At 38.0% G+C, this 20,570-nt stretch overlaps 2 protein-coding genes across 4 annotated transcripts; one reads left to right on the top strand and one right to left on the bottom strand.

Moving 5' to 3' along the window:
• Positions 1-69: 69 nt before the first annotated feature.
• Positions 70-11,831, bottom strand: rspry1 (ring finger and SPRY domain containing 1). The gene is made up of 15 exons (XM_026287417.1): positions 11,514-11,831; positions 9,392-9,903; positions 7,575-7,627; positions 5,178-5,290; positions 4,342-4,468; positions 3,853-3,911; positions 3,510-3,576; positions 3,293-3,424; positions 3,026-3,141; positions 2,715-2,858; positions 2,469-2,580; positions 2,264-2,366; positions 2,025-2,177; positions 1,774-1,878; positions 70-1,145 (listed from the first exon to the last, which is right to left on the bottom strand). The coding sequence occupies exons 2-15, from the start codon at positions 9,751-9,753 to the stop codon at positions 1,049-1,051; spliced, it is 1,743 nt and encodes a 580-aa protein (XP_026143202.1). The 5' UTR covers positions 9,754-9,903; positions 11,514-11,831; the 3' UTR covers positions 70-1,048.
• A 1,022-nt stretch (positions 11,832-12,853) lies between these two features.
• psme3ip1 (proteasome activator subunit 3 interacting protein 1) lies at positions 12,854-19,187 on the top strand. 3 transcript variants are annotated; one of them, XM_026287416.1, is made up of 9 exons: positions 12,855-12,920; positions 13,815-13,880; positions 13,964-14,086; positions 14,208-14,306; positions 14,805-14,926; positions 17,163-17,299; positions 17,423-17,496; positions 18,353-18,490; positions 18,824-19,187. In XM_026287416.1, exons 3-9 carry the CDS (start codon positions 13,972-13,974, stop codon positions 18,826-18,828), a joined length of 690 nt encoding a protein of 229 aa, XP_026143201.1. In that variant the 5' UTR covers positions 12,855-12,920; positions 13,815-13,880; positions 13,964-13,971; the 3' UTR covers positions 18,829-19,187. The 3 variants fall into 3 exon arrangements, with proteins under 3 accessions (XP_026143199.1, XP_026143200.1, XP_026143201.1); XM_026287414.1 differs by having other exon boundaries at positions 12,854-12,920; positions 18,353-19,187; XM_026287415.1 differs by lacking the exon at positions 13,815-13,880 and having other exon boundaries at positions 12,854-12,920; positions 18,353-19,187.
• The last annotated feature ends 1,383 nt before the right edge of the window (positions 19,188-20,570 follow it).

Below are 20,570 nucleotides of genomic sequence, written 5' to 3'. Positions count from 1 at the left end.
ATTTGGATTTTGGAATTCATGCAAGTCACAATTGAAAGGAGTAAATAATGTTAAAGATAACAAAGCCTGTGCAACACATAAAACAGACATTTATTACAAACATCACAATTCAATAAATGAGAGATTCTTAATTAAATCATACTCTCTTATCTTTGGGAGCGTTGGGAGATTTTAGTCTCTGTAACCGCTTCAGAAAGTTTACATTTAGCGTCAGCAGCATTAGGACACTGATATGTGCATTAACCATGGCAGAAAACACATGACATTTCCACAAACCTCATCTAAGGGATGCCTTTTACTCTGATATAATCAATTCTTACTTAATTGTGTCTTTGTACCAAACATAATTTGGCTTTATTTATTTCTAAATGGACTTTTCATCATAAATCAATACAAATACGGTAAAAAAAAAAAAAAATCCAGTGTCTTGATTCATCAAGACGTTTTGCAATCATATTTAGAATGTGGGGCAATCAACCCATTACAGTTTCAAGTACAATCAAGTCTGAGGGAGCGGAATAATGTGTTTACTGTGGCAGGCATGAACATTTAGAAGAAACAAACTGGCTAAGACACTGCCGCCGTTTCCTGCTGAAACTTTAACATGGAATAAAAATAAAAAAAAATTAGAGAAGTCACATATATATTTAACACATCTGAACAGAGACACGCATCAGATAACAACTTGAGGGGAGAGACTCAAAGACACATCAGTATGTTATAGATGCATTTATTCCATATTTTATCTGTTCCTGGAAATGCAGATTTTAAAATTCCCAGAAGCCGTTAGACCTCCTGGTTTCTTCAATAGCCCTCGTAATGGGGCATCCTTGAAGTGCAACAGTGTAGTTTTTCCCCTCTCTTTCTCCCTCTTCTTCCCTCCAGCTGTAAGGAGGGTCTACTCCATCCGTCAGAGGTCCAAGCTGCCGCGTCCAATCCTGAGACAGCATCGTGATTTGATTGGTCAGGTTGATCTCTCAGATAGAGGGGACTGAACAGGATGGAAGCTTGAAGGGGATAGTCCACGTGTAGGGTTGGTGGGCTGATGTCAGGACACATGTGAAATGAGTCTGACTCGTGTCTGGATTTCTTGGCGACACAGTGGGCACGTTTCCAGCTGTAAGGCACACTCCATGCAAATCCCACTGAAGACATGAAAGAGAAGCAGAAGCAGAAGATGACTAAACTGTTCAGCACAAAAAGATGTAACCTTAATCAACAATAGGTTTAAATGCCCCATGAAGGGATATATTATTAGGGATGCACAGTAACTTTATTTCATAGCACATGCTCACTTCTTTTAAGATTTTTTTAAAAGAAATATTTTTTTAAGATTTATACAGTAAGCCATTAACCAAAATCAATTCCCCTTAAGAAAATGAATGGGATTTTTACTTCGGAACCCAACTGTTTCACTTTGTAGGTTTCTTATGTCACAGTTAATGTACAATGATTGGCTACTTGCCACTGTGAAAGGCAATATAACAAGAAATATCATGATACTATGAGATTCATTTATAACACACTGCAATGAAATTCTTAGCAGTTTTATTATCTTTGTACATTTTGGCTTAAAACACAAGGGTGAAATACAGTATTAATTACTAATTATTACAGTAATGTTTTAAATGTTTTCATTCTCAAAGGAACTGTTGTTCTTATGTAATCCAACTCATCAAAGCACATCAATCCTGCTTTCTTTAGCCTCCATCACATCCCTTTACCCATAAACCCAGTGTTGTAAACACCGACTCTCCATGTTGAACTTTGTACCTGTGCAAACAGGGTCTCAGTTCAGTGTCTGCCATCTGGTCACAACAGAGGGTGCAGCAGTTATCTCTGATGCTAACCTGCTTGAGCAAAGCCAGGCGCCTGTGTCTGAAATAATAGACAGAGAAAGAACAATCTCATGTGCATGAATAGCATGAGTCACTTGCTTTAGGATAACTAATGCATTACTCACATCCCTATAACAGTGAGTGGAACTTTGCCCTGTGTACAGAAATCTAATTAACAGTGCAAACCTGGGCAGAATGATCTTCTCGTCTGATGCGAGCGAGGCAAACTCATTAAATGTGTTGAATTTGATGGAGGGGGGATGACGGAAGAGCTTGGCTCCAAAGTTGAACTCACACTGTTGGTAGGACATAAAACTGGCAGCAGCGAAGAAGCCAGACCTAAGACAAGGTACAGCAAGTTTCAAAAAGCTCCATAAACTTTTTTTTGCATTCGTTTTATGGTGGAGGAAGTGAGCTTCACTTACGTGGCGGAGGAGAACACCTGCTTCTCAGGAGGCAGCTGGTGTCCATTTAGATAGAAAATCATCTGCTTCCTACTGAGGTCTAGCAGGAAGCCTATGACATCACCTAGAAGCCCAGTGAACACTTATTAGAAAACTAAAGTTTTCCCCAAAATGATCATCACCTCATTGAGGAACTTGGGTGCTGAACAGGATGCTCTGCACAAACCTTCTTTCCAGCAGGGATGGGAGTGAGGTTTACTGCGAGCGTTGTACCAGATCAGCTGCCTGCAGCCATCATACGCACATGAGTACTCATCATCTCCAATCCCATAACCCTCCTGTACAAACAAACATGTTCTCACCACTGAAATTCCAGTTGCTTCATGTAAACACTGTACACTTCATGCAAATATAAGAACATACAACTAAAATAAAAGAAAGCATAATTATCTAAACATAACCAGAAACACACATGGTTAAGAAACTTGCTGTCCTTGGTTGCCCAGCCAATTTGCATGACGCCAGAGGTGATGACCGTGACTTCATAGTACCAAACCCCCGAATCCACGCAGAACGTACAGCGAACGCTCTCAAATGATGATGCGTCACACCGTGCCTAATGAGGAAACAGACCGATAACGTTAGACATCACTTTGTAAGATTAAATAAATATCTTCTATCTACCAATCAGAGTGTAGTTCAGTTCTGTTGAACACGTCTTACATTATCTAAATCCATTTTGCTGAATTTTACCCAGAGTTACAATAATGCTTTGCCTCTCACCTCCAGTCCAGTAGGAGAGATCTTGAGATATTCGCTGACATCATTACTGTTCAGCATGGCATTGATGTTGCTTAAGTTGACCTTCTCATAGGTAAACTGGCGCCCCTCTTTAATAACTACAGGCCAAAGGGTGACCAAAGACAAAATTATCAGTGAGACAAGCGCACAAGCTTAATATTTGACATAAATTGACAAAATCATCACAAAATACAAACAGTTGGGTTAAATATTAATACTATGTTCACAAGAGCAGTGAAAGATACTCACAGAGGTTATCAAGACTCCACTGGGCACAGAAGCCCACCTGACGCTTCAGGTAGTCTGGATGATCTGCCCAGGACTCCAGAACAGACAGACGGTCACTGATACATGATTCCGACACTGTTAACTTGTTCTCACCTGAGATAAAGACAGGCTCTCATTAAAGTACCTTTCTGAGAAGCTCCGGATTGAACATTCTGAAGTGAAACCAGTTAAGACTTACTGGTTTGAGAGAACTTCTCTAATGCGATGAGAGCAAACAGCATAACAGTGGGATGGGCCTCAGAACTCTAGAACAACAACAAGACCACTTTAACGGCTATAATACCAGCTTTAATGCAACTGCTCTTGCAAAAACCAAAGAGTATTTCACAGCTAAAGTTTCCATAAATATTCTAAGTACACTGAGGAGGAAGCTTTGTATTATGAATGTTAAAGTATATCTATTTAGCAATTTGAACGATCGGTTCAAAAGAGGAAGAAAAGGCCTGTTTTCCATTATGTGATCCCTTTAAGAACTACCCATTTAGTCAGTATGTTTAATAAAACCTCTCAAACATTCTTACCAAACTCTCAAGTAAATACTCCAGAGTTCCAGGGCTAAGAAGCACAATGCTTGCTGGACCTGTAGACAGATGAGAAAATAGATGAAGTACTCCAGTATTAACCAAATTATTCCTTTTTTATCAATGTCTTTGACCTTAAAAAACAGAAGCAGTTTCTTCAAAACTGAGACAACTGGACAGTGTGCGTGGTATGTGTTTGTGCACTGCAACCTCAGCAAAGCTGTCGAATCCCAGGCCTCTGAGGGAGCCTGCAGCATGATCAGGCATGACAGGCCTTCACAGGCTGCAAACTCAGCTCTTTAGCTTTAGAGGGACAGGCTAGTGCAAATATGATGTAAAATGAGATGCAACAGATCTCAGATTTTTTTTATTTTTTTTATCCTAAAATATATTGCTGCAAGCTTTTAAACAACTGTCACAGTGGGTAAAAGGCTTGCAGCATTGTTTCAGTAAATGCAGTGCATGTGTGTGTGTGCGCATGTCCCTTACCAGCCAGTTTCTCAGCCAGACAGCCCAGGACCGCTGTGGTGTTGCGGTGTTTGGCTGGGATGAGGGCATCCTGACGTGCCACAGCAGCACTCAGATTCAACATGTCTGACAATTTCTGCAGAGCATCCTGACAATACAAATTCTTCATCAATAACTGATTTTTTTTTTTAATGGGTCAGAAAAAAAATGCACTCAACCGGAAACTAACAGACACATATCAACTGCTCTTTTATCTGCGCTTTCTTCCTCAAAATACAAACAAGGAGTCAGAAGCAATAATATACTTTTACTCATACTTAATACATATTTTTGTTACAAGGTTGTTACTGTCGCTTTTGAACCATTTATTGTATTCTTACTGAAAATAATTAATTTAAAATCTTAATGACTTTTGTGTATTTTAAGGGAACAATATATATATCACAATATAGTTACTTCACAGATAATATAGTGAATTAAATACTTTACAAAACAAAGATACTATATAATTTTTCTATATTTGGAATGTGATGGACCCAAACCAAAAGAGGACAAAACAAGTGAACAACAAATCTTGCATCAGCACAAAAACAGTAGCATAACATCATAAAACCTTAATCTTGGATCTTAAAGCTCAGTTAAGCATGATGCTGTCTGCAATTATAAACAGAAATTTTAAATAAACGTTTTGCTGAAATTAAAGAAAGAGACCCAGATCACCCAAAAGCAGTATAAATTTAAATACCAGGGAAATGTTGTGGTCTCATTTTCAAAGTGCTAGCAAAAATACAGCTGCATTATGGTCCATAAGCAAAAGCAGAGGTGGAAAAATAATTTGGTAATGTACGTGAACTCACTTTGGTGGGCAAAGGGCATTCATCCAGTAAGAGGGTTATAACGGCTGGTCCTAGAGGGTCATCTAGAGGAATTACCCTAATTAAAGACTGCACCACTTCCAACCAGCCATCATCTACAACGTGAGAAAAAGAGGGACAGAGACAAAAAAGAATGGGGGCAGAACAAACACATGTTCAGTCTATGGGACAGTAGGAAATATTCAAGCATTCAAACAACATTGAAAATTATTGGTTAAACAACATGGGCTCTTCCAATGGCTAATGCCAACATCAAGAGCTGATCATCTATAAAAATAAAAATAAATGATATGCTGATGATAACAATGAGCAAATTAGAAAAACCAAACTGTTAAAATCACACATTTATTTTTTTGAAAACACTCAAAAATGCACATAAAATAACGCAAACATGATTTACTAAACTCCTATGCTCTTCTGGGTTTTTGATCTCAATCTCGAAGCCCAGAGTAGTTTCCACCTGTTTACTCCTGCATGAAGCTCTTAGCAGCCACCTGACGCCACAGAGTCTCAAACCACAACATGCAGGCTCAGCTCGGAGCAACAGATGCACGTATAAATAAATTCAACAGTCACAGAGGCTTTGGCAACGGCACAAGAAGAAAGGCAGGCTGGCGACCTACACATGACCTTGCAGAATTTTGACCCCTGATTAAAATCCGGTCCATATACAGACCCAAACAACCCCTCAACATTACAACAGATTCGCTGCAGGTAACATCCATGAGTAATTAAACATAATATAAAGTAAATCTGTATGCAAAAAGGGAATATAAACAAACAGCAGAGCACTGCCCTTGTAAACTAGCAAAAGCAGTGTAGCTTTTATCATACACAGAGTTTGCTCCTGCAGTATTGAGGCTCTGAGGGACTTTAAAGCTGCATCTGAGCCGCAACCCTCACTTCAGTCTCTGCCACAGAACGGAGTGATGGCATGACAATGGCAACGCAGGGCACGAGCCAAACTTCAAAAGCAGCTGTCATTAATACCCACAGAGCTTCCACAGCTTCCGCTGTTAGATTAACATCCTAATAACTTAATCAGTAGCCAGGGGGTCACAACAAGCTGCACTTGTTCCCTTGATGGAAAAAACAAGCCTGGAACTAGAGAGTCGAGGTTTGGCTCGTTCACTTTGGATAATAACTACATTGTTTCTCCACTGACAGACATTCAAAAGTAGCTACTCATTCTGACTAAATAAAACTCAACAATAAATGTTCTCTGCTTTATATCGGAGTAGATGAAGTAGACACCTTTTAACATTACAGCTCATGCACATGCCTGGAGAAAGTAATAAAGCTTTCATTCTCGTCATGCCATCAGTGTTGTCATGCTCCTGTGGTTCCAGGTCATTTGGGTCATATTTACAACTCAAAACAAATTTATATGGCTCATTTATACAAAGCAAAAATGCTAACATCCAAGTCAGTTAGTTTCAAGTATCTGAGATTTCAAGCATTGAGATGAATGGGAATTCTAGCAGATAATGATCTCCAGGCATTTCAGGGGGTTTTTAGACTTCATACGCTGTAAAGCTCCCAATCATGAAAAAAACAAGAATAAGATTAATGTCAATCCAATCACCTCAGGTGGTGGTACAGCTGCACAATTTGAGAAAAAAAAATTATTATGATAAAAACTGTGAATACACTTTAAAATGTAATAAAAAAAGAAAAACAAAATTCAGGTTTGCAGTTCTTGTTTGTATACTAAATAAAGAGATATTACTGTTGTAATATTTCACTGTAAAATAAAAAAAGGCATTTAAGAAAAAGCAGCAATAGATTTATTTTACAGTCAGCATTCTTTACAACACTTATATTTAGGTTCTTCATTTTCAAACGTTAAAACTATCAAGGGTTTATTTTAGCGGAAAACCGCAGGGAGCACTTAAGCTTCTCTTTTATTGACAACAGTCGGTATATAAGTGCTTCTCATAACAAGTTTGGGATAATGGTTGCTCCATATTGAATTCTCAAATTAATGTTATGAGTGAGCCAGCAGATGTAAAGACGAGTTTGTGCGGGGCAGAATTTACAATAAACCAAGCAGTAGCTTGCATGTCAAAGTACACAACGGTGCAATTCACTCCAAAAAACCCAGTGTATATTTATTAAATCAAAACACAGTTTGGGAATCCCATTATCCATACAAATAATCACACATAAGCCATACAAGAAGTGACCTGGGTAAGTGTATATGCTTCTGCATGTGTATAAACTTTACTCCTTCCAATCAGAATGCCAGCACATGTGATGTGAACAATGGAACACATGGATGACAAGAGCATTAGAACTATTTTATATCGGCATATAGCGCAACAGCAGAATTGAAGCCCTTATAAAAAGGCTGCACCATTTTAGGTGTCTTTCACTCACCGGTCTCTGCCATCTCATGAAGTGTGATCATAGAATACGGCGGCTCTTGGTCACTGAAACACAAAAAGACCAAACACAAAAGTTAATGACAAAAAGTAGAGCAACCTAATAGAGAAAATGTTTGCCTGTGTGCCTCATGCCCAGGGTGTAAGCATCTTATTTAGTCCTTGGCTGCTATAGACATCAGTTATGAAAGCCTAATGGTATAATGGGCGATTATGTGACATGACGGATTGCTATTGGAGTGCAGACTGCCGCCGCCACTGCTTCTGGGCCTGTTTTGGCTTTAGGGTGTATGCATCCATTTTGCAGGCTGGGTCTGCAACACTAAATCTAAGCAGAGATAGCAAAATCCCTTGAGGTGCTCCTAGAGAGAGCTGGGCCCGATCAAAACACCACCAGAGACATTTAAGCAGAGAAAATAAATGTGCCTCTATTCTACAGTGTGACGCCGGTGTGGTTCATTTGTCAGTCATAAATCAGTGGTTGGTGGGTACTAGGGGTGATGTTTTCAAATAGCAGATGGGGCCAAGGAAAAGAAAGCTCTGAGGGTAGTCGAAACAGAGAGAGAGAGAGAGAGTCTGAGAGAGAGTCAGAGCAGTCTAATGCCCCCAGCCATGGGTGTCTGACTGCTCTGTGTTTGTTGTCTAATGGTCACTCAGGGATATGCTCTAGTAAGAAATACACAGAATTTTTGCTCTGTTCAGAACAGGCCCTCCAATACAAGGTTCTCAAGGTTCCGTTCTCATATTCGCTCTAGTATAACAGAAACTGGGTGTTGATATTAAATTAGTCACTATTAATCACTTTGTGCTTCTATGAGAATGAATATTTCAATAAAATCTTTGGTACCACTATGTCTCCCTATAAAAAGTAAAAATAATGTACTTGTTGTGTATTCCAGTTGAGAATCTCTGCCCTAACACAAACACAATCAAGGACAAAGCTGTAGGTCTGTGTGTGTGTGTGTGTGTGTGTGCTTGTGCACGTGTGTCATCAAAACTAGAGTTTCAGGTGAATAAAAACGGCTGTCAAAGGATGTGGTTGAGCAACCAAAATATATTCAGGCTGCAAATAAAAGAAAAGAAAAGAAAAAAACTCTCTCCTTGTGCCCTTTAGATATTTTTCTTTGAAATCAAAACAAGAACAGAATATTTCCTTTTCCTGAAAAGCTGCATAATCTGATGTTCTTTTCAGGCATGGCTATAAACTAATAAAATATCTAGGCAATACTGCAGGCCTTGCAGATCGGGTTCAGAGACGCCAAATGTGATGTACACATAGAAGAACCTTTTGACCAAAGTGAACATCCATCATTAGATAGCAGTAGGCCGACTGTGTGGGAAGGTGTAAGAATGACAAAGAGGAAAAAGGACTGGCGACTCTGATATCCAGCCAAAATGTTAAAAGAAACATGAAGCTCTCGGTTATCTCAAGCTGCTGTCTTGGGCAATACATTAAGATTAAATGTGGTGCTGTGTGAATGAATGAATAAATAAATAATGGCATGCTCATTACAGAGCTCTGCCAGGCTTCTCAATAAGCTCTGCACATTTAAAGCTGCTTTATTTTAAAAGTAAAAGCTCTTGCAGACGGTGGGTGTGGCATCGCTGTGGTAGACAATAATGAAAAAAAAAACAAAAAACAATGTAAATGGATGTACAATAGCAAGCCGATGCTTTTAGCAAAAGATGGAGAGATGTTCTTGCTGATGCACGGGGAACAGGAAACTGAAATTGATATGACGTGCATGATTCATTCCTACACAGATTTAATGACAAATCTCTGCAGATCCTTGTCATTAAATGTTAACTCACTTGTCAACAAGAGTCCTGATGACAGCCAGCGTGTCCAGTACCAAACCGTCCACGTTTTGTTTTTTCCGACGTGGCTCGTGTGGTCCTCGACCTCGCCGGGGCGGTCGAACCGGGTCCCTGGGCCGGCTGCCTCTGGCCTCTGGGGGATCAGACACGGAGTTATCCACTCGCCTGAGCTGCCTGCGAGGGGCTGATCCCTCCTCCACATCACTGTCCTCTCTGCACACGCAGCTGTTCCCCATGGCTCTGCCGGACGAGGGGCTGGGCCAAAACTGCACTGACTGCAGCTGTTCTACGGTGAGTCGTAGAACCCGCACGAGGCTCCTGCTGGCACAGAAAGCAATCCAGGTGGCTACTATCATATCATTGGAAGGACTTTAGAGGGTGTCTTGGTATAGGTCGGGTAGATGTGTCAGTCATTGTGCTACTGCAGGCCACCAGCAGCCAGACACAGATGAGAAAAGCTGATGGTGCAGTCAGCACACATCCTACTGCCTGGGAGGTTTTCACTCCTAAAAGAAAAAAAAACATTACGCATTAAATTATTTTCAGTGTGGACAGCAAACACGAAAATACATACATGCAAATTTGTAAATAATTTGCTAGACTAATAAATTATTGCATGTAGCTTGTTAAAGTAAAACACTTAAACACTGATATTAGCCACTGATCTCAAATTATATGCTCTAAAAACAACATATGTAATGTATTACCGTTATTAATTAATATAATCTAATTAAAGGCATATTGGTGATGTTACAATAATATCTAGGGCTTGTCTCATGAACAATTTTTGCCTTAAGTTAGGCTCAGTGGTAGAGCATTGCTTTAGCAGCGCAAAAGGTTGTGGGTTCAATTCCCAGGGATCAAACAGGCTGGTACAAAATAAAATAAAATGTATAGCCTGAGTGCATTGTCGCTTTGGATAAAAGTGTCTACTAATTGCATAAATGTAAATATAAGGCATACAGTTTCTAAGTAGTCAGTACAGCATGGGCTTAAGAAAATTAACCATGTTTTTTTTGTTTTTTTTGCAGTAAGAGTGGGGTAAACAGGTTTTTTTTTTTTCCTATTCGTTACCATCTGCATAACCACAATCTTACTACAAATACCATGGTTAAACTATAGTTAGTGTAGCCAAACCATGGTTAATTTGTGGTTGCCATGGTTTAATTACTGTAACTATGTTTTTTTTATTAGTAGTAGTAAAACCACAGGTAACTTTTCTAAAACCTAACCTGAAAAAATGTGGTATCAACCTAAATAAAAATAAAAAATAAAAAAAACTTAATATTGACGTACAATAACTATAGAAAAAAACAGGCAGTACGTACATAAACTATACAAATATGACTGCGATAGGATATGCGTACAGTAGTTGTCAGTGTTAGCAGTGGCTAACTAACCGATAGCAAGCCAAACAACTTTGCACAAACCCAATTTAAAACACAACAACCCACTCACACATGAATGAACACTAACTAGTGTACGCTTAACACGATCACTGACATTTACAAACCCGCTGAAATCTTATAAACAGCACTCTGTCATTTCAGTAAATTAGCGTTAATAAACTTGAGTCTCTATGGATGAGTCTCAAACCATAGTGAGCTGCCTACGTAGGCAGCATTTAAAGGGCTAGTTTATCTATAAATTAAAAGTCTGTCACCAAGATTTGAAACTTTAAATCTATTTTTTTCCATTAAACAAAAAAGGAGATGTTAGGTAGATGGTTGGAAAACAACAGCGTCAGCCACCGTGTAACGTATTCAATTTATGATTGCTCATATATAATGAAAGTGGATTGTGACTCAGGCTGTCATTTTGTCTAATGTTTCCAAATTTTGATACTGGAAACGCCGGATGGACCTATGCCCAAATACTGTTTATGTTAATATTATTATGGTAATGTTGTTTTAAAAGGTAGATCACTATGTCTTGAAACACGGCCTCTTTTATAATATAAAAAAGTAACGTTAGCAACCATATAACTAGCCACACCTCCAAATAGATGAACAAAACGTCAGTTTAAATATTTTCTATAACGTGGCACATACACTAACACGTATTTTATAAATAAATATTGTGGATATAACGTTACCAGAAACAAGTATTTACTCACCCGGTAAAGCGGAGGATTTTCGGGAAATGCAACAGCACTGATCCGTAGGCCGTACACAAAGACTACACGGGAAGTGTGTGTGCTTTACTTCTCAGCGATATGATTCGTAATCTCACACAAAACCACTTCAGTAATTAACATTTTGCCGATCCACACACAAAAGCACAACCAACCGGTGTTTGACAATGAAAGTAAACGGATGGCTGAGAAGTGAAAGCATAACAACTGGCTGGAATCAGTGTGAGATAGCTGGATATCAATGAAAGCTCTGTGTGGTGTTAGTAATGTGAAGTCCGACTCATTTCCGCGAAACGATTCTTTTGAACAATTCGTTTCAAATAATGATTCAGCTGTTCCTTTACATCAGAACGTAATTGCGTCATCACGCGGTCAGTAATCCGTATCATACATCATACCTCGTGGGCCGTGGCATACTACACTATGCACTGTTTATCACGTTTTCACATTATGTTTAATCAATAATTAAATCTACTGTAGACGAAGTTGTTGCGTCCATGTTCGGTTTGTTGTCAACATGAGCTAATTAAAATAATTTAGGAACTAAATATAATGTAAACAACACTACAATTCAATCGCATTACTTTGATTAAAATGTTTTTGTTTTTCTCATATTTTGAAAGATGCTACGCATTAATACCACGTCGAAATATTAATAATCAATTATGATATTAAATAAACTAAATTAACGAATTAAATTAAATGAACGTTTTTCGATTCTCTCGGCTCACTCGAAAGATCCATTCGGTTCCGACCGACTGAGTCCTATTCACGATTAATCATTCAATCGTTATTGTGAACCGGTTCAGTCGGTTCATTAAAAATAGATATGATTCAAAAAGATCGATTCGTTGTGAGTCGTCGCATATTTCTATCCAGCCCATGAAGCTGGACCCAACCAGTAAAACAAAACAAATTCTCCTCAAGAGAGTGCTTTATGTAAACAAATGACAAATTTGCAAGTAATACATCCCTTGTGTATATGTGAATGTCTAGCACGTTTTTGTTTTATCACTAAAAATCTAGGCATTTCAGATATGTTGTAACTCTAATAACTTATTCATATGAGCGGGTTCAACACAAAGAAATACACCAAAGATATGCATATCCATTTGCTTTTCTTTATCATATTACTTTATTGGAAATATTAAGACTGACAGAACATTGAAATTACATAAAGGAAACATCTAATTTAAATGTGGATTCGATTATTACTCTCCGCTTATTTAAAAGTTTACCCGTAAAGAAACGAATTGTACTTTTAAGGGTAAAAAACTTTCCCGTAAAAACTACATTTCCCATGAGCCAATAGTTAGTGCGTAGGAACTACGTGCCTTTAGCAGCTTTTTGCTGAGGGGATCCTTTTACAGGGACACAAAACCGGACAAGGTAAATATCTGAGTGCATTTCCTTCTTGAAATAATTATTTACTCCCTGTCTCTTTTTTCCACCTTGAGCATTATTTGTCTGACATGTAAAACAAACCAACTTTAAGGTTACATAATGTGTGATAAACCAGCCATTTAAATACCACTGCTTTCTGGAGTGTCATTAAAGTCTCGCACGGTCTACTTCAGATCAATATCATCATGAATCATGCTCTGAAGCTGCGTTGCTGTCTGTTGCAGAGTAATATTGCAGTGTTTCTTGCATATATTCAAAATAAAGTACCAAGTCTTTAACATTTCACGTGATGTCATATGTGTCGTTTTGTGTGTTTTTGTTTTGATGTTTATCACAATACTATTTCATGATTTATGTTTTTATCATCCACGTTCCACACTGACAGTGAAAGTGTTTATAAACTATAGTTTGAGCCAGATTGATTATTTTTTATTAATATATTTTGCCATCTTAGAGTGTTTCTAGCACCATTTATATGGAGTAAATGCATTATACTGGATAAACACTTTCAAATATTTGTTTGTTTTCAATAACTTTACAGTTTAAATAGCTATTATTAGACAAGAAAATAAGTGACTTTGTATCTGGTATCTATTTCGTTCACTGTTCAAATCCAGCACTAAGGGGCAGTGTTTACTTTTTCTTTTCAAATCTGTCACCATTGCTCAGACAAGTATTTAATTATCTTCTGGATCCATTATATATCTTTTGGAATTGGAGCTTCACGTTTAAAATGACTAGTTAGATGCATGTGTGTTTCTCATTGAAAATATATTGATTTTAAGAGTTTTATGAGTCAGTGTTTATTAGTTCTGATTGAATGATAAGTAGATTTTTTTTTTTAATTATCACATATTTTTATTCTCTATCTCTGAGCAGAATCTACTGTAGATGACTTCATGATCTACCTAAAGTGTTTATCCTGATTAAATAAACAGCATTTAGGTAGGTTTTGATGGGTTCAGTATGTTTTTTCATATATGTGATGATTGCCACATAATAACACAAAATATGCATGTGCTGTGTAGGTTCTGCCATGGCAGATGGTGTGGACCTCAGCCGAAAGTTTGTGTCAGAGTCTGAATTAGACGAGAGAAGGAAAAAAAGGCAGGAGGAATGGGAGAAGGTCCGCAATCCTGATGACCCAGAGGGTGAGACGTTCACTTTGTCTGCACCAATCAGACAAATTAACAGCAGGCTTAATGACAGACATTAGTCCCCCCTCGATGCATCTGCCAGGTTTTGATTGTGTTCATTCTCACTCCACCACAGAGGCACCTGAGGAAAAGTACGACCCCCGATCTCTGTACGAGAGGCTACAAGAGCAGAAAGACAAGAAACAGGAAGAATTCGAGGAGCAATTAAAATTCAGTAAGACCTCATGCTGCTTTCCTCCCATATTCATCCCTTTATTTTTATCAAAAACATCTTTCAGATGACACACATCGCACGGTCACAGGGGGCTTGCCTCTCTCGTCTAAAGGTGACCTCATTTTGGGGTTTATCTGTCACTGTTTGCAAAAAAACACGCGTGTGCGTGCACACAACATGCGCTGGTGTGTGTTTGAGCTTGTTGGTGGGTGTCTATGAGTGTGAACAGATGGGAGTGGTGGAGATCAAGAGCAGCAGGTCTGTTCTTTGCGGGTGCTGATGATGGGAGACTGGCATGATCTTAGCATCTCGGCTTCGTCTCCGTATCCCTGGTGACAAACCCACTCTCTGTCTCCCTAGCGACCATTGCTGCTCCTATTGCCGCTGATTCCAAGGGCCACATCTCTTGATCTGCAAGCATGTTGGTCATGCATCTTTTTGATGATGCTTGGATCTGTTAACAGATCTTTATAATTCTGTTGTTGTGTTCCTTCACAGAGAACATGGTTAAAGGCCTGGATGAAGATGAGACCAGCTTTCTTGATGAGGTCTCGCGGAAGCAGTCTCTAATAGAGAAACACAGACGGGATGAGGAAGCTCTGGAGATAAAGGAATACAGGATATCCTTTTGCAACTTAAAGCGCACACAATATTACTGTCACGGTTCTTAAAAAATTGACAGGGAGAGTTTTGCTTTCCGCCTGAGTCTGTCTCCACTTTCACCTTCGTTAAGCTGGTGGTGGAAGCTTCGGCTGTCAAGCGCAGTGATGGCTGGTGAAAAGTAAAGGAAAGTAGAGTTCTTGTACCTTGTTAGTGTACATGTTATCAAACAAGACAGCCCCTAGAGGAACCCGACGCACTGACGATACAGTGCTGCTTCGACAGAAATTCATGCAGGCTTGGTGAATGGCTTTGAGGTTTAGAAAGCAGTCAGTCTGAATTTGCACAGTTTAAAGCAGTTTTGTAGCTAGACATTTTTGCACTCTAATGATACCTTGTCTGGCAAAACCTTTCAGGTAAATAAGTTTTACTTGATAGAACAATATAAATATTTTTCAAAATGTCTATGAAATTTATTAGGATTATTAGAAAATAAGTCAAATTTGAACTTCTTTAACCCTTTGGTGTTGTTCGGTCATTTTAGACTGAAAAAAAAGGAAATATATATATAAAAAAAAACTTCATCGTAATGGTACCAAACTTTATTTGAAAAAGCTACATTTAAAAAAAAAAAAAAAGTCACACTTGTGTTGTTTGCGATCAAAAATGACCACCATATTAAATGAATGGGAAATAGTCAAAAATAAAGAATAAATATTATAATATATGTATTTTTTTTGTACAGTCTACAAATCAGCCATAATGCAGAAAAAAGTGCCAAGCAATGAAGGGGGTGACAAAACTTGAGCAATTACAGTATGTCTGAAAATGCTGCTTAGTAGCTATAAGGAATACACAGCACTGAATATAGGCTATATGGCTATAAACGCATCTAGTGGCTACATCATGGAATTACATATGATTTTCTTTATTTTTAACAAATCTGCCTCAGGCCAGTGGATTTTAAATACGTTTGCTCTATTTTTAACTTACTTTTAATTGAAAAATTATAAAAAAAATAAATAATTATATATATATTAAATTTTATATAGAAATATATCCCGTCATTTTTAAATATGAATATTTGTTAGTGACATGAAATCCATTCAAAATGCAAAATATTAAAGAAAAAAACATTATTGAAATAAAATATCATATATTCATCTAAAAATAAAAAAATATTACGTGATCATGGTTTAAGGTTAGTTTTGACCACAAACAACATAAATGTGACTCCAAAAAAATGAACAATACCAGAGTCTTAAAAACAAAGCGATCTTGCACGAGAGGCTGAAATGTGGCATAAAGGCCCGTTGTTTCTCGTTTCCTGTGGAGTGCAGTGGAATGCAGCAGTGCGCTGCTGAATGTCCAATGCCACAGAAAAGAAAACAACTAAATTGAGGTCCTCACGGGGAAATCAGCTTTTAAATCACACACAATTTTTTTAAGAATGAAAAAATGCAGAAAGTTGCATTTGTGAGGGATAGATTTAGGTGTAGGGTTTGTCTAGGGCAATAGAACACACAGTCTGTACAACATTTTGAGAGTCTCTTCAAGGATATACCTATGTGTGTGTACATTATATACTGTGAACTATGTAGTCAACAGGTTGTACCACATTAGCACGATTTTGTTGCATTAAATTATCTGTCAAATGCCCTGCTTTTATCCATATCATAAAATAGATTTTTCATCATGGTACAGCTGACATAATCAGCAGTGGCCTTTCTCTTCTGCCAATCAGGTATGACTGTAGATAGAAGGTTGGAGTATGTGTTGTCGTGGCAACTGAAACCTTTCGCAGGGTTTGATAACTGCATCTAAAAGCACTGCTGAGAGCCATGATCTGCAGCATAATAGAGTAATCTGCCCTAATTCTGTTGAATCCAAATTGCCTGACCTGCAAGTGTGTCTGTCAACTTTTAGGCCATCTGTTAGTGGAAGGAAGTGGGTTTGATTTCTGTGGTGGCTTCTGTGGTTATTTTAGGAGTGGTTGCCCACTTTGTCTGATCTTCCTCATCCGTCTGTGGTTTTTTTTTTTTTTTGGTTTGCATGATGTTTAAGATGGGGTCATATAGGTCCTCGCAGGAGTTATTTAAAGTTTATGAGAAAGATTTATTATAAAAGGAAAAACGGCATTAGTCAAGTGGCTTACCACAACAGCAGTGCCAGAAAGTTTGTTGTCATGTGATGCAGTGAAGTTTTCTCTCTGTTTAATTGTATGTCAGTGATTTCTCCTTAACCGATGTACCTCACAGCGCTCTGCAGAAGCTGACAACCACTGAGAACCAGAAGAAGGAGGCAGAGAAAAAGGCAGGACCCAAACCCTCAGAGCCCAGGACCAGTCACCTGTCTCAAGCCCACCTGCTGGCTGGGGCAGTCAAACGACGCAGGTACGAAAAGGACAAACTCGCCACAATGAGTATATTGTATTTCATATATTTAAACCTGTGAAAATCTTAGGCCTAATAATCTTCATGTATAATTATTTGTGATTAATTTCTGTCTTTGTATAGCTCGTTTCAGTCCTCCGAGGGGAGTAAAAAGCAGAAAGCAGAGGTGTCTGTCACCGGCAATGGTAGTCAGACAGGTGAGCAATGTAGTATAATGCTGGCTTTACATAATGTCATTATGTAAAGTGATTATCAGATCATTATTAGAAATGCAATTATATGTCGTACTGTTTTAATTGCTTGAAAAATGTATCAGATTATAGTTCATAAAAATACCAGTGTGAAACTAATTTTTTTTTATATTTTAGGAGTCTAATAACTAAATACAAGTACAGACACAATGCTGTCTTTTATAGCAGAAATGTATGACTTGACAGTCAAAAAAAAAAAAACCTTGTTATGTATGTACACTATATACTATATATATTATACACCAATATTCAGCAGCTCCAATGCTTTTCATAATAAGGAATGTTTGTGTACCAATGATTTCTGAAGGATCATTGAGGACATTGAGGACAGTGACACTGAGGACTGGAATAATGGCTGCTGAAAATTCATTTACATTTAAATCATTACATTAAAAAAAATTATATATATATATATAACAAAATAGTAATTTTAAATTGTAGGAATATTTTACAATTTTACTGTTTTACTGTATTATTTGATTAAATAAATATAGCCTTATTGAGCATAAGAAACTGCTTTCATAAATGCTATAATATCTTACTGACTGAACATTAGTGTACAACGGTTCCCCTATAGACATTCATTACCAGTGCACTTGTTTTTACAACTGACCAATAAACTCCTGTTGCATTTAACCTGGAATATTCCTACACCTAACCAGGGAAAATGTAAAAGTAGTGTAATAATTACCATTAGAAGCCAGGAGAAGCTTGGCCTTGCCATATTAACCTGCCGCGTTAGATGTCAAATGCACCAGAGACTGCGTGCGCTCTATGTGCGTGTATTGTTTTGTGTTCTCAGATCAGGAGGCGGTGGAGCTCAAATCCCCCGGCGCGGGCGTCCTCCACCTGCCCTCCGCCGCTGTATGCGTGGGCATCCTGCCAGGGCTCGGAGCTTACTCGGGCAGCAGCGACTCAGAGTCCAGCAGCGACAGCGAAGGTAGCGTGGACGAGATTGGCTCTCCCATAAAGCGCCACAGGCTCTTCAGATAGACACACTGACAGATCACACTCACTCACTATCACTCTCTCCCTCACCTGTGCTGCCCGAGGCTTGGGTGCCGCCCCCCTCGCTTTCTCGGCGGTGCATTACCTAAATCAATTTAGCTCTAGGTATCCGTAATTTAAGTGTTTCACTTTTGGATAAGTCTGTTTGGTTACTTACTTGATGTTCATTAAAGGCTATAGTGTTAACTTCTATTGTGGTTGTTGATGTCTTGTGCTCTCAAAACATGACACTTCCCCCATCCTCCTCATATTACGTTCCATACAGTTTAAACCCCTGGCAGCTTAACCTGGTGATGCACCGTCCCGTCTACCCACCCTTGCGGTTTCTTCAGAGCTCTAGAGGCCAAGGGGACACTGACTGACTGACAGCTGTGGATCAAGAAGACATGAAACATTTAGTCCAAATCTCAGACACCATCATAGGACAAAGCAGATATTATGGGCTTGTTTCAGTAAGATTGAATGTCTTGAGTGAGTTTTTGTTTGTTTGTTTGACGTTTATTTTTTTAAGACAAAATGCTGCAGTGCTGCTGAATGCTGGAATTTTCATGAACTCTGTTCTATAAGGATATGTTTGCTGGAAAATAACCAGTGATGATCGAATGGAAAATAAAGGTGTTTCTCGTGAATTTGTGCATTTATTTTTCTTTTTATCAGTTCCTATTAGCATGAAACTACATTCACAATGCATTTTGGTTCTGTAATGTGAGCTTCTGGGTGACACTGAATATTCAGTGAGGAAAAATTAATGGATTGTGAAAAATTTCCATAAGAGAATGCAGGCAGACCCGAATAATTTTGTAGTTAATTGTGGAGAATTACTCCCCTCTGACTCTGGTTTTTATTTTTTTTATTTTAAAGGCTGAAGGTTAATACTGACCCTCGAAGGCATCTCTGTGTTTTTTTTTTTTTTTTTTTATTTAGCAATGTTTTATTTGTTAACGAATGAATAATATTTTTTTTTTATAATTATGTTAATCAGCATTAATAGTGTTTAAATGATGTTCTCGTTAACAAGGTTCGGGAGGAGCGCAGTCAGATACTTAGCCTAATCAACACAGGTGGACCACAATCTAGTAATCAATCCCACAGTATAAATATCGCTGACTTGCCTCTGTTCATCGACGGTTAATCAGCATCCCTCCTCCACCTCATCTCCTCACTTTGAGTTCAAGTTATAATTAGACGGGGGTACTCTAGGTTTGAGTCCTTCCCCTGACAGCATTCCAAATATGAATACTATACCTCAGCTAATTATATGTAAGCGTGAATTGTCTATTGTGTCGACTAAGATTTAAAAAAGACTGCAAAGACCTAAAAAAATGCCTACATTTTTATTTGGCTACTGGCTGTGGGGATTACAAAAAATAATTATGTTTATTAATTCTCATGTCTTTCTAAAGCCAAAAGATTTTCAATGATCTTCAAAACATATATATTTTTTCCATTTCAAATGTCAAAATAATTCTTTAATCAACATAAATTTACTTTAGAAGGAACATGATTTAAAGAATTGCATTTTTATTTTTATTTTGTACTGTTATCTGAGGTACACATAATGTTATCAATAGTTTTTACATGGAAAAAAACAAACAAAACAATTAACAAGTAATAGGCTTAGTATGTTCTGTCTATCCTCCATTGTAGACTCAGAAGTAAACACCCACTGCTAGGATTGGCTAACATTTGAATCGGTGGGCGGGGCTGAACAGGCAGCAGTATAAAAGCAGGTTTTGCTCTTATTCTGCAGAGGTGTTTAGCCACATTATTATGTCATAAAGTGGCACATTCCACAACCTTTTTGAGTTTTTCGTCTTTTTGAGTTTTGAAACTTAAATAATGTTTCTATATCACAATGACCTCATCTATCAAAAGATCAAGGGAATTTAGATTTCTCCGTCCACAAAGTGATTCTATGCTTTAAACAGAAATATATTTTCATACCACATTGAGAGGTATTTTTATTGTTTTAAACATAAGCTTGCTGAAAACAAGGCTAAATATCTTATCAT

This window comes from Carassius auratus, chromosome 18 (assembly GCF_003368295.1).
Source record: "Carassius auratus strain Wakin chromosome 18, ASM336829v1, whole genome shotgun sequence".
Lineage (NCBI taxonomy): Eukaryota > Metazoa > Chordata > Actinopteri > Cypriniformes > Cyprinidae > Carassius > Carassius auratus.
Note: the sequence above shows the minus strand (reverse complement) of the source record. Positions and strands in the feature narration are given on the sequence as shown.

Excerpts from the sequence above, each read along its gene's own strand:
- rspry1 (XM_026287417.1), bottom strand. The coding sequence starts at position 9,753 with ATGATAGTAGCCACCTGGATTGCTTTCTGTGCCAGCAGGAGCCTCGTG. Across the intron at positions 5,291-7,574 it reads TCATGAGATGGCAGAGACCG|ATGATGGCTGGTTGGAAGTG; the intron begins GTGAGTGAAAGA and ends CTCACGTTGTAG. Across the intron at positions 3,425-3,509 it reads AGAGAAGTTCTCTCAAACCA|GTGAGAACAAGTTAACAGTG; the intron begins GTAAGTCTTAAC and ends TCTTTATCTCAG.
- psme3ip1 (XM_026287415.1), top strand. The coding sequence starts at position 13,972 with ATGGCAGATGGTGTGGACCTCAGCCGAAAGTTTGTGTCAGAGTCTGAA. Across the intron at positions 14,307-14,804 it reads CGAGGAGCAATTAAAATTCA|AGAACATGGTTAAAGGCCTG; the intron begins GTAAGACCTCAT and ends GTTCCTTCACAG. Across the intron at positions 17,497-18,352 it reads CGGCAATGGTAGTCAGACAG|ATCAGGAGGCGGTGGAGCTC; the intron begins GTGAGCAATGTA and ends TTGTGTTCTCAG.